This window comes from Limulus polyphemus, unplaced genomic scaffold (assembly GCF_000517525.1).
Source record: "Limulus polyphemus unplaced genomic scaffold, Limulus_polyphemus-2.1.2 Scaffold1060, whole genome shotgun sequence".
Taxonomy (NCBI): Eukaryota; Metazoa; Arthropoda; class Merostomata; order Xiphosura; family Limulidae; genus Limulus; species Limulus polyphemus.
In genome coordinates this window covers 242,133-257,000 of record NW_013666670.1, presented here as the reverse complement: position 1 = coordinate 257,000, position 14,868 = coordinate 242,133, and the positions used below count along the sequence as shown (strand labels likewise).

Below are 14,868 nucleotides of genomic sequence, written 5' to 3'. Positions count from 1 at the left end.
TGTTCCATCGTCACCGGGCGTTTTTGTTCCTTCTTCACCATCTAGTTTTTTAACACTCTCATCTCTTGTAAAGCCACCATCCTTGATGTCCCTCTTCCGGCTCTTCCTGCTGAGCATCATGATGATGATGGTACCTTCTGCATTAACGGGGATGAGCATGGTTGCATCAGTCCTGGTGAATAATGGATAAACAGAAATAACACGAGTTTAGACACTCATCGAACAAACAAGGTTATGTTCATCCCAGAACTAAAAAATCCGTATTAGAAGGGTTTTATGCTGTATATGCAGGTAAACTTAACATTTATTAAAACTGTTTGTGTTAGTTTCCTACACTACCACATATTTAATTGAAACGGATATCAATTAATGTAAAACCATCGAAATGTATTCAATCAATAAACTTTCAATGTTAGATTATTTACATGTTTTTGTTTGTATGGATCACTCTTAAACTTTAAATTTTATGAAAAGCAACAAACTCCCTTTTAAATTATTGTTGCTCTTCGGTGAGACGGCGGTAAGTTTATGAACTTACAACGCTAAAATACGAAGTTCGATTTTCTGCGGTGGAAACACTAGATAGCCCAATATAATTTTGTTTTAAAATAAACAAACAAATAATTGCTATTTTCTACATTTCCTTTAATATTATCGTACGACTAAAAAAAAGATAAAATCACTTGCCTAAGATGGGATTACATGTTTGGTGACGGAATTCGATCCCGCAACCCAGAGATTACAAGTCAAGTATCCTAACCACCAGACGATGCTATGCCTCTTTGAGTGCTTATTCACTAACTAATATAATGATTATGCCTTGTAAAAGATTTTTTACTTCAGGACGTTCACACAAAGGGTTAGTTGTGAATAGCCGTTCCTTGTTTTGAACCGATATACTAGAAAGAAGATAGCAAGTCACCATCAATTTTTGAGCTACTCTTGTGTGAACAAATAATGGAATTTCACCAGCAATCTTATAACGCACTTACAATCACAAAATGCAAAAGTAACAGTATACGAACCATGAACCCTTGGATTCACTGTTTGGGAACACTGACCAATAGGACATGCCTGTCAATGGCCTTCTTGAATCACGCTGCATTTAGTATCATAAACACATTAGTGTTTGTTTTAATTTTTGCGCAAAACTACAAGAGGGCTATCTGTGCTAGCCGTCCCTAATTTAGCAGTGAAAGAACAGAGGGAAGTCAGCTTCTTATCTCATCGCCAACTCTTGGGCTAATCTTTTATAAATGAATAGCGGGATTAACCATCACATTATAATACCCACATGGATGAAAGGGTGGCCATGTTTGGTGGGACGGGGATTCCATCCCGCGACCCACAGATTGCGAGTCAAGCGCCTTAACAAACTGGCCATGCCAAAACACACATTGCAAGTTACTTCAACAAATTTCTAAGGGTGTGATAAACACATTAGCATGACAAATTCCCAAAGTGTAATATGCACGGTACCATGGCAAATTTTATAAGTCATAAGCACATTAGTGTGACAAATGTTATACGTCATACGCATATGATCGTGAAATTTTATAATACAATACGAGATAAAGGTTGAATATGTAATAATAAAATAATCTTGGAGCCACAACCCGTCATTACAGTCCATGTTATGCCCAGTCATGCTCTATCTAATAATAGACCTGCATCAATGTTTTCATTGCAAAAGGTTCTGCTATAAGGCTGTCATGTCCAAAGCATCCCACTCTTCCCTACTGGTTTTCCCATAGTTCATCTAGTGTACAAGGACGATGGTTTCGCAGTCACCATTTCAGCTGCCCTTCTGCATAGAAATCCATAGACAGTCAATCCAGCAATTTGACCAGTATGTCCGTATGAATTAGTCTCTTTCTCCAGCTCCTTGACTTTTATGAGCGGAAGCAACTTGTGTATACATAAATTGTATCATTTTTCCAGATATAGATCCTTCTTGATCATGGTGCATATGCTGGTGGCCTTTGTGTCCATGAATTATCACTTGTTGCAAGACTTTGCACTTCACTTACCATGGCTGCTGAAGGTCTCTTTCTGGGTTGTCTTGATGCCCCAAGTTAATCGATATTGTTTTCTACTGCCTTAAAGTACAATGGATATCCGCATGTTGAAAATTCTAAATCCCCATTCTGAACAAAATTTTAAAATGAATATATGAATATTTTGCATCAGAAAAGGCTGTTACACACCCTTCCCAAAAATTATCAATTTTTGGTGCCATCATCACACTATTTATGATGACTTATGTAGCTTTGATGCATCTCATTCCACTACAACTTCATACTGGTTGTGGTAGTTACATGACATGATGATTTGCATATTAAGTTTGTTTTAACATACTGGAACTCCTGTAAGCACATTACTGTGACATAGCTGCTGTTTGTGTGTGTGTGTGTGTGTTTGCGTGTATATACGGGTTTTGACAAGTCAATATATTAGCCTAAAAGTAAAGGATTGAACTTTTATAAAAAGTGACATTAAATAGGTTCAAAATGATTTTTAGTTAGGATATATGAATGTGTTGTTAAAATAAACGACACAAAGAAAATAGTCCACTAGAAATTCTTATTACAACAATACATAGGAACATCAAAAGACAAATGGTCATGGTAGTACATAGATAAAATTTAACTCTTCTCTCAAGTTAATACACACAATCACTTGTTGGAATATTTCTAGTACAATAACTTACATGACAACTGATTAACAATTATAACAAACAGGACTACATGTTGAGCAATTTATTATTCTTTTTACCAAATGTAACACATGAAGAACCATACATTTTAAATGTTTCTGCACAAACAGCATAAAGACATAGAAATAAATATCCCTTAATATCTTGAAATATGTCTTTTAAAAATTTTACACACACTTTAAAGCATTCAATAACACACATTAATTATGTATACTATGAAAAAGTGGCTGCATTTACTAACAGTTGATGTTAGTGGTGATTCAAAACTGTTCATGAATGGAGCACTTTAACTATTTGACCACCTTTAGACCATATGTGCATAAAGGTTGTCAATTAAGTTAATACAAACAAAGTCTTTATATTTGTTTTTTTAGAGCAAAGCCACAATGGGTTATCTGTTGTGTCCACTGTGGCAATGGAACCCCAGATTTTAACATTGTAAATCTTTAGACATACTGTTGTCCCACCCTGGGACAGCCTTTATTAATACAATTCATAATTATGCTAAATTATACAGTGAACAAGTTAAATACAATTACTTAATAATATACTTCTTTTTATTTGTTTTATTGTCTTAATTAGCAAGTGGTAATATTTTAAATTGTTGGTTTCACATGTATGTTATGTCATTTTTTATTATGTGTTTCTTTATTACTGAAATTTACACTGGAAAGTACCCTTAGTTACCAGAAGAAAAAAATAAAAACATTAACAAAATAATGCAGCCATCACAACCACTTTCCAAAAACTTCCCAAGTTTTATAACCTCAATAAATTGTAATAATGTAACTATCCTCCACATATAATTATCATAGCTACTTTTAATTATCTTTACGGTATAGTTATTGAAGAACATTTTATTGCTGTCAACACATAATTACTGAAGCTATGTTTAAGTACCTTTACCATATAATTATCATAATTACTAAACCATTTAATTACCCTCAATATGTAATTAAAATAATTACTAAACTATTTAATCACCCTCAACATATAATTATCATAATTACTGAGGCATTTTTTTACTTCCCTAATAACATAATTATTTGATTATTGTAGCAATCTTTAACTATCCTGAACGAAGGACAATCATAATAGCAACAGATCCTCATACTACTACTGCAAAGGAAGAATGGCCATAAATGGTGTAAGAGAATGTACTTTGCAAGTTAATTCTACCAGATAACATTTATAAGCTGATCAAATAGTAATAGCAGCTTCTCTGTAGGATATTACGACTTGTTTAAAATCATGTTTCATCAACTGAACAATCTTTACTAACATGTTTCATGATATCACCACATTAAATACACTTAGTATACAATTTTAGCTTCTTCTCATACTGCTCCAATTTCACAGGCATACAGCAAATGAAAAGGACAGAAGCACATAACTTTGAAATATTGAACTGTTAGATAAAAACTAATACCAAGAACTTCAGTATCACAAGTGTATTTATACAACTGAACTATGTAAATTACTGCTTCCAAAATGAATGGAAGTAATAAAACTGTTTCAGGTACAGTCGTTGTACTTTATAAAACTTTCCAAAAAAAGAGATATATAATAACCTGATGGTACTACAATGCATTACAAAAAACGATTATATATATATTTCAATATGTAATGCTAATAAGTGAATTACTCAGTCAACTTTTATAACAATTTTAGTCCTTAAATATCCTGTTATTAAGTCAAGTAGAAAATATACATAAATAATGAGTGTCAAACCAAACTCTTTGATAGAACTGTTGCTTTCAGTGACAAATAGCCATTTCCTCTTAACATTATTAAATGTGTCATGATGCAAGGCTGGAAATTCCAAACTGAGACTCATGAGTGGGATTGGTGAAACAGATTTCCATTACAATGAATAGAGTCCTAGCTTTCACAGCTTGCTTAGCACTGTTATATATTTATTAAAAACCACACCCATGACCTTCAAAGACCTAACTTACTACCACCCATTTTGATACTTTCAAAACAAGGTTTATAAGTTGAACTAATTTCACATGGAAGTCAAGTAACAGAAATCAAAACTTATGGGCTATCTTCATATTGCATATTTTCATAAAACATTACATATTTTCATTAGGAATTCAAGTGTAAATTACTTACTAAAATGAAAACTAATTCAGTAAGTTCAGTTCAAAACTTTTCAGTGGATTAATCTTACAGCTATATGACTTAATACCAGAATATTCAGTTGGTATAGTACATGTACATATATGAACTGGTCTGTCTCTTAATTTTTGCACAAGTTTACACAAAGGGCTATCTGTGCATAAACATCTTTAATTTTGAATTGATAAACTAGAAAGAAGGCAGCTAGTCAACAGCACCCACCATTAACTATTATCTAATTGAACAGTGGGATTTCATTGTGACTCTTATAGTTCACCTAAGATTGTGAATTGTGGAATGCATTTATGCAGCAACGGGCCACATATATGAAGCTCTGATTCACAGTCTAAGCATGCTGACCACAAAGCAACTAAGATTTATGAGAAAGAGATGATAATTATCTGATGGTACTACAATATCTAATATATATATATATATATATATATTTCACTAAGTAATGCTCAAAAGTGAGTCCTTCAGTCAGCTTTTATAACATTGAGTATTTTAATTTTTAAATAACCTGTTACAGTACAGTTGTATCCCAAAATTTTGAAGCATACTAGTCTGTAACTCACCAAGTATTGATGCAATAAATACACAAAAAACATATTACTTATTCCAGCATACAAGACAATAACAACATGGAAACTGCACGAGTTAGTGGTTAATGGAGATTTTTTATATTAATTCTTTGATTTATTTAGATATGCTGGTAAATATAAACTCACAGACAAACATTAGTGATTAAAGTGATACTGCCATTAAAACCAAGGTATCTCAATATGTTGGAAGGCGTGAACTCGCACACACATACATTAGTGATTAAGATGATACTGCCATTAAAACCAAGGTATCTCAATATGTTGGAAAGTGTGAACTCACACACATACATTAGTGATTAAGATGATACTGCCATTAAAACCAAGGTATCTCAATATGTTGGCAGGTGTGAACTCACACACATACATTAGTGATTAAGATGATACTGCCATTAAAACCAAGGTATCTCAATATGTTGGAAAGTGTGAACTCACACACATACATTAGTGATTAAGATGATACTGCCATTAAAAAGCAACTTACCTCAACATGCTGGAAGGTCTGAATTCACACACAAACACTACTGACTAAGATGATACTGTTGTTAACACTAAATTAATTTTTCAATGTTTATTAAATACAATGTGGTTTGTGTTGAAGTAACATAAATTGCATTGAAAGAAATCATTTCATTATTTGGCATTTTGCTTCATATTTCAGGCACAGGGTACTTCCCTCACTCTCAGAACAGCAATGTATAGAAATCTATAGGAATATGTTAGATCAGGTGCTTTGTAAGTATAAAACTTGGTTCTCCATGTAGTCTTTACTTCTACAAGTTATATATATTTTTTCATTTTAATGAGCATAAAGTATGTAAAGATATTTTTATTTTGATGAAAACTAACAACAAAATGCTAAATTCTTAATGTTTCCTCATTGTTTACCAGACTGATCACTATTTGCACTACACAACTCTTACATGGTCATAAGCATTATGCAAAAATCATTCCTTTACTTAATTAACTAAATCGAAACTAAATAGTTTTAGAAGTTCACCATCCTTAAACTCTAAGCCAAATGATTGTCAAGTTGACTAGAAGAACCAAAATATGATCTTATAAAGTTAAGGGTAAATTTACCAAATCAACATTTAGGAATTTGATTAATGTGATATTAAGAGAACTGAAAGTTTCAATTCAGAATGTAGATAACAGAGAAAAACAAACTGAAAGTTTCAATTCAGAATGTAGATAACAGAGAAAAACAAACTGAAAGTTTCAATTCAGAATGTAGATAACAGAGAAAAACAAACTGAAACCATAGCAGATGAACCTGCTGCCATCTTTCTTCTGAAAAACCTTGTGCACATTGCAGATATCAAACCCAAATTTTTAGCATTATAAACTCTCAAGCTTAGCATTGAGCTAATGCAGAAGACATGTTCATTTATCAAAAGCATTAAGATTCAATCAGTTTTTTTTAATGTGATTTACCAAATAATTTTTATCCCTAATGTTGTACAATTTCCTTAGGATTAGAACTATTTTGATGCAAGACCAATACAGTTTGTCAATCTTAACTTCTTCAGATCTTTCAGAACATGAACCATTTTCTTTGAATTATTCATTTTTGTAAAAATGAAAAGTGAGACTGAGAGGGATTTGAAACTGTGAAAATTTGCTAGGTGGATGATTTAACTAGATATTATACCCTGTCTTGAATGACATACATATTAGCACTGTTAAACACAAGGGTTTCCTTAGTAGATAGCTTTTAAGTTTGATAGGAAATATATATATGAAATCCTCTGTAAGAAGGTGCTTCAAAAAATATCAATTATATGATTCAATTACTGTAAGTAATAAAATACAGAAATGCAGAATTAATGACATTTGACTCAAGTATACTAGAAAGTTAAAACTGCTCTTCAATACTATTAAACAGGAGTTGGGATTGTTAAAAGAAAGTGTATTTTACAACTATGTTAAACAAGAATGGAGATCAGTTTCAAAAGTTACAAGGGTTGAGAATGGTTAAAAAGTGTATTTCATTATTGTGTAAAACAAGAGTTGGGATTAGTCAAAGTGTATTTTATTACTACAATAAACAGGAGTTGGAAATGGTTTTAAAAATATATTTTACTACAGTGTTAAACACAATTTGGAATTAGTTAAAAACGAATTTTAACATTGTTAAACTGGAGTTGGGATTAATTAAAAAATTCATTTTAATACTGTGTTAAAAATAGATCAGTATTATTTCAACTAATCTTAATATTACTGATGAGAGGTATTCAATACTTTATGCACTTCTCAATGGCAAAGATTTCTTTTCCAATATATGTTGGCTTATCTCTAACAAAGTTTGGTTGAGATTGTTACACCAAAAACATAACCATTATTTCTGTGAAGTTTGGTTGATTGTAACACCAAAACCATAACTATTATTTCTGTGAAATTGGGTTGATTGATACACCAAAACCAAAAAGCTTGATTAAGATTGTAACAATAAATAAAAACATAAATCCAGTGACTCACAGCTTTTCTAACAAAATCTAGACTTCTGGCTGATAATGAGAAACACATTTACAGTAAAACAACAAATGTGCAACAAATCCAGAACACAATATCAGATTACAACTTTAAGCTAGAAGCTCATCTTTGAAGTAAATAAGTCTGTTACAGCTAAAGGACTAATTTTTCTTGCATAAAAAATTGATTAAAATATCAGTTACACCATAGTATTGTTGATCCCTAGCATAATGATGCAAAGTTAAAAATATTTGTTTGCTGAAAAACATCATGAGTTTCAAACACTTATGGAAAGTTTTGATGAAGTGTCAGTAGTGAATGTAGGTAAATAAGTATTAGAAGTTTCTCAATATTTTAAATATAATGACAATTTTTACTTCAATGTGAAATGAATTATATCAGAATAATATACTGGTGCAAAATAACACCACATAGTTCATATAAATTAACAAGTTAAAGACACTTAAAATATCATCTTCTCATTTCTTTAAACTTATGTAATATCTATGACATCTATATGTTGCTAAATATTGTTGAAAGAAATATGAATGATAGCTTCTATTCAAGAAACAGTCATCCATTTGTTTAAAGTGACAAAAGGTTGTGTTTATTAAACACAAAATAGTTTCTTTCACAGAAAGTCCACTCTCATCAGTTCCAGTGAAGTTAAGGACATAAAACAGTATACGTTTTGCCACAAGAAAAACTATCACATCTTCTACATGAACAGGGCAGTACAAATTATGTTTAATATAGGAGAAATTAACATCTCTTCTAAAACAACAGTACAGTTTTAATGACATAAGGCAGTAAAAGTTTTTTAATAAGAGAAACAAGAATAGCTCACAACAGTGAGTTTCTAAGTGTCCCTTCTACCACTGGTTAGTAACAGCTAATTAAGATATTACACAGAACAGGCCCATACCAAAAAAAAAACATTTTAGTACACAGTATAATACTAATTTTCAATTCCAGTAACATTATCAAACCTCCCACCTCATCATAATAATAACTAAATTTGCATAAGCTTTTAAAGTCAGTTTTCCATTTTACACAATTAATATTGTACTTAACATTAAAATACTGTTTAATTTTCTTTTAAGTTTGAAATTAATAATATTCTATCACTTTTTAGTTAGTAAACCTTTATGTCTATATTCACATCAGTACCTTGTAGTTCTTCAAAAATAAACTTCTGAACTATATTCTGATACACTAATTAACCTGAATCATGTGAAAAAACAAAATGCTGACTTCACAGTCTCATCACATACATACTAAAGGGCTGATATTTCTATGTAACCAGTATCTTACAACCAATACAACTTTACAATCTCATCACATACGTATTAAAGTGCTGACATTTCTATGTAACCAGTATCTTACAACCAATACAACTTTACAATCTCATCACATACGTATTAAAGTGCTGACATTTCTATGTAACCAGTATCTTACAACCAATACAACTTTACAATCTCATCACATACGTATTAAAGTGCTGACATTTCTATATAACCAGTATCTTATAACCAAACAATTTCATCAAATAGATACTAAACTCTTTTTAATGAAACAATTAACCTCTATAAAGAAAACGAAAACCATTTGATAGTCGGCTGGTTTTCACTAGGAAGTCTGGAAAGAATGTCCAAATGACTACAATGCAGGAACAATAATAGTGAATCATCTGAAGTGCCACCACGCTCAACAATGATTGTTTCAACTTATATAACCATCAATATTATTAAACTTTAAGACATGCATTATTTTCATACAAATAAAACTGAGGTAGTGCATGTGTGGTAAACATAAGCTTAAAAATTGGGTTCCTTACCCTCTTTAAACCTCCTGAACCCCATTAACAGATCTAGTTCATAACATAAAACTAGTAAAATCTAGATCTTAACAGTGTTAATAACACTCACCTTATACAAGTAAACTGTAATGTGTTGGTATTTGATTGTTCTTTAAAAACAGAAGTCACACCTAATACCAAACTTAGTGCTTAAACATTTTGTTAATAAGACTCATCGTTAGAAACATAATTCTTAATTAACATAATGCAGATAGACAGAGTTTAGAATAATAACAATGAATTTATGGTAATGACAAAAAATAGATAGTTAAGAATAATGGCACAAACAGTTTATGGCAAAGAAAGCAAATAGTTTTGGTTAATGACAGAAACAAAAAGTTTACAATAATGAAAAAACATAATGTTTAGGTTTATAACAAAAACAGATAGTTCAGGATATTGACAAATAATTTAGGTTAATGACAGTAACAAGGAGTTTAGGGTAATATCAAAAACAGATAGTTTAAAATAATGACAGAAACAAGGAGTTTAGAATAATGAAAGAAATAGATAATTTAAGGTAATGACAGAAACGAAGAGTTTAAGTTAATGGCAAAAACAAATAGTTTAGGATAATATCAAAGGTAACATAGTTTAGGTTGATAAAAGAAACTGATGGTTTAGAATAATGACAATATAAAAAATTTAGGGTTATGTAATAGGTAATTGAGCACTCAACATTTTTAACAGAGTTGACAGGTTAAGAAACTGAGTGGAATTTTAGAAAAGCAAAAATTATAACTAATGGCTAGAGCACAAAACAATATCTAAACTGAAAAGAGAAACAAAATTAGTCTGTAAATAGGAACATGAAGATAGGAGGAAATTGTTGTCTACTCTTTTGTAACACATTTATATTTCTGTTATGTATTCTACCAAATACTGATATCCACTACTGGAAGTATTACATTAACTAATTTTATTGTATTCATGTGCAATTCATTACTGAGGTAATTTCTTCACAGTTTCACCTAAATTATATTTCAGATCAGGTCTAAAGAAAACATACAAATCTAGTTTTTCATAGTAGTATCATCTTTAGTTATGAAGATGATCATATTTCTAACAAGCTGAGATAATCATCAAAGATTTTTATCATGGATCTATCTTGCTTCTAGCAACAGAATTAAAATAAAATATGTAAATATTTTAGCAGACTCTTTACCCAGCACATTAAGCTAGCTGAAAGACAAAATTATCCAGTACAATAAGCTAGATGAATGACATAACTACCCAACATATTAAACTAGGTGAATGACATAATTATCCAACTAGTTGAAAGATATCATTACCCAGTATATTAAAATACTGCTAACAGTGAGAATACTCAGCTGATGAAACAATGCATTCGAATAAGAATAAATTATTAAATTAACTTATTAATTGGTGATTTTTAGTTCTTATCTATGTATGTAGCTTGCTTTGATCAAAAGCATATATTATATCAGCATTTTAGCAAGTACAAATATCCAGCATTTCAAATTCACCAAATGTACTTGCTAAAAAAAGATTTCCTCATGTCTGTGGTTTTGCCATTTATTGGTAGAATTCTAGATAAGATTCAGAAAATAAAGAATCTTCTTGAATGCTGAATACATCCAAGTATGAAGACAGTCTAGTGATTCTTAAACTAAGAAAAAAATCAACAGTAATATTTGTAATGGACTCGGAACCTGCTGCATTGTAAACAACACTAAAAATAAAATCTAAAATTATTATATACAGATATAGTTAAAAGAAATCATACAAGTTTGACAACCATCCAGTTCTTAGTTGTTGTGGTATATAATACAGCTACCACTTTCAGACATGAAAGAATAGGTCAACAATTCTGTTTTCTACCACCTAAAACACACAATAAGACAGAAAACATTGATATATGAAACCAGAAACTTTCAAAAAAAGCAGAAATTTGTTGTACTTAGGACTAGTGTTTAAGCTAAATTAAGTTACTCCATCTGTTTCCTTCTTCCATGAAATTCTTCAGTACACAAGTGGCAGCTCCAAGAACCTGCATCAAATTTTACATCAGAGAAATTAAGTTACATACTTAATATTTTAATACTCATATATACATCAATCAAATTTTAAAAAAAATTGTTGTTTCAATGTTCTTTTTAACAATACTTCAGTGTGCACAGACATTAATATATACCTACAACTACACATCCTAAAGAAAAGTAGAATAACACATCAGTCATGTACTAGAAATTGACAGTTACGTGTAACTTGTGTAAAGGCATAGTGACATCAGATTTTGGGCAGGAAATATACTTTGTTTGTTTTTGTACTTAATGCAAAGCTACACAATAGTTTACTGTGTACAAACATCCATAACTTTGAAGTGACACACATGAGGGAAGGTAGCTAGTAAATAGCACCCACCATAAGCACTTAGGCCATTTTTAACTGAGGGTGCATTAACTGAGATAGGAAGTCTTTTTGCAACAGTAAAGAAAAGAGATAAGATAAGCCATATAATTAAATAACATTTAATAGGCATCATTAAAAAGTTGTTTAGAAATAGATATTGTAAAATTAATTTGTGATTAGTATTGATATTTTAAATAAAAAGTGTATTTAAAATTAAGTATAAATTGGATTACAATTACACAGTTACTCGTTTACTATTAATGTTAGGCTTAAAGTTAAATTTTAGTGGTAGGTTTTTAACTGATGAGGCATTTATTTTAAATAAAATCTAACAGTTATCATTTGAAAATTGTTTATTAATAGATAACTCATAATTAATTTTTGATAAGTATTGACATTTAAAGAAAAAAAAATATTTAAATCAGATCACAATAACTCATAGTTACTTGTTTACTATTATCATTAGGCTTAACGTTAAATATATTTTGGTTGTAAAATTTTTGGTTAAAGATGGGAGTTTGCTTATAATATTTATAACCTATTATATTATTATTTATATATAGAGATTAGCGTTGAATATTCATTATAGTAAGCTAGTGAAGTTAGATCAAACTTGTTACACATTAGTACTAATAGTAACACTAATAGCACAATAAATATAATCTTAATTTCATTAAACTTTACAGTCAATATAATTATCAACTATGGTTTAGAATAGTCTAGGTACTAAGGGTTCTCAGTTGATAAAGTATGATAGATGCCAAGAGAGTGTTTTATTTTTATACTCTGGGTTAAAGTGTACTTTTAGGGAGGCTAGTAGCCAGGATGTACAATTTATTTGCAAGGTGTGCAGGTTAGAGAAGAAATTGGAGGGTTTTTTTGGGGGTAGAATTTCAGAGGTGAAAAAGGAGAAATGTAAATTGCTTTAAGTGGTGGCAGGGTTAGTGAAGAACTTTAACTTCTACAAGCAAAGGGTACAGTTGGCAAACAGGATTTCAAGGGAGCTAAGAAAGGAAATAGGGCTAAAAACTTGGAAAATATTACATTTAGGGGCAAGGATAGGCATGGGTTCAGGTTAAGCAACCAGTTCCAAGCATTTGCTGGTGATGGGGAGAGCAGGTAAGGGAAACAGATGGGATCACAAGGGATGATAGTGCAAAGAAAAGGGAAGTTATAGTTGTAGGTGACTCTAATTAAGCATGTAGATAGAGTAGTATATGGAGTAAAAAGGAGCAAAAGAATACACTTATGCTATCCAGGAGTAGGGGTACAGGATATAACCAACAGAACCAGAGAGATAGTTAAGGATGCTAGTACCTATGCAGCTTTTGTGGTACATGTTGGGGCTAATGATGTAAGGAAAGATGGATCTGAGGAGCTTATTGATAAGTATAAAACACTGATGAGGGCATTTAAGGAAAGGGGTCAGATTTTGTCAGGGATATTGCCAAGAATACATTGTGGGAAGGAGATACTAAGTAGGTCACTAGGATTGAATGCTAGGCTTAGATCAATATGTAGGGATGAGACTGAGACTTGGTTGGATTTGAAAAATTTTGATGAAAGTTTTTTGAAATACCAGGCTACAGATTATTCATTAGAGATAGAGAATTGAAAAATGGGGGAGTAGTAGTTTTATGTGTGTGGAGTGAATTGCATCCTGTTGAGTTAAAGCATATTAAAGAAAGTAGCACTGAGTCAGTTTGGGTTAGTGTTAGTGGATATAAAGGGAAAAGTATTGTAACTGGGATTTGTTATAGACTTACCAGGTAAGAATATGGAAGTTAATGGGAAACTGTATAATGAGATCAAAATGGTAGCTGAAACGATGTTATTATGGGGGATTTTAATTGCAGGGGTAGGAAAATTTTAAGTCTGAAGTTAGGGGGGGTTAGGTTTTTGGAAATTGTTCAGGATACTTTTATACACCAACTGGCAATGGAACCTACAAGAGGGGAAGCTATATTAGATTTAATATTAGCATCCGATGTGAATATGTTAGACAGAGTTGTGGTTGGTGAGCATTTAAGTACAAGCAACCATTGCATTGTTAGGTTTGGGATTTTGGCACATGCAGAATTGAAGAAGAATAGTACCCTGATTTCAAATTTCAGGAAAGCCAATTTTGATGGAATGAGACGTGATCTGGCTTCTGTAGATTGGGCTAAAGAGCTGGGAGGGGATCTTGAACAGGTGTGGGAAGCATTTAGGGAAAAATTGATATGCATACAGAGCATACATATTCCATACAGAAAAAAAAAGGGCACAGAGCGGAACAAGCCAGTATAGTTTAGTAAATGTTTAAGAGATCATATTAGAAATAAACATAATAAATTCAAGAAATAACAAGAACTTGGAGGACTATAGGAAATCAAGAGCAATGGTTAAGAAAGAAGTTAGAAGGACAAAAACTTTATATGAAAGAAGGTTGGCCGAGAGAGTTAAATCAAACAATAAGGAATTCTTTAGGTATATAATGGGTAAAAAAAATGTCAAGATGGGGAATGGGCCTCTTAAAAATGATAGTGAGGAGCTGATCTGGGAAAATTACGGGATGGTAAACTTATTAAATTATATATTTTCCTCAGTTTTTGCAAAGGAAGGTACAAGTATTATGCCTCAACCAGAGCATTTAATGTATGGGGAAAATACTGATGTAAAATATATCATTTTAAGTTCTGAAATTTAAAAAAAAAAAGTTGGGAAACCTAAAAAATTGATAA

The 14,868-nt window shown here is 31.3% G+C and overlaps 1 protein-coding gene across 3 annotated transcripts in view; it reads right to left on the bottom strand.

Moving 5' to 3' along the window:
- Positions 1-2,563: 2,563 nt before the first annotated feature.
- The window catches only part of LOC106461931 (zinc finger protein ubi-d4 B-like), an 84,114-nt gene continuing 71,809 nt past the window's right edge, over positions 2,564-14,868 (bottom strand). For all 3 annotated transcript variants that reach the window (XM_022389032.1, XM_022389035.1, XM_022389033.1), the window contains exon 9: positions 2,564-11,783. In XM_022389032.1, coding sequence (XP_022244740.1) covers positions 11,722-11,783 — 62 coding nt within the window. In that variant the 3' untranslated portion in view covers positions 2,564-11,721. The remainder of the gene's footprint in view (positions 11,784-14,868) is intronic.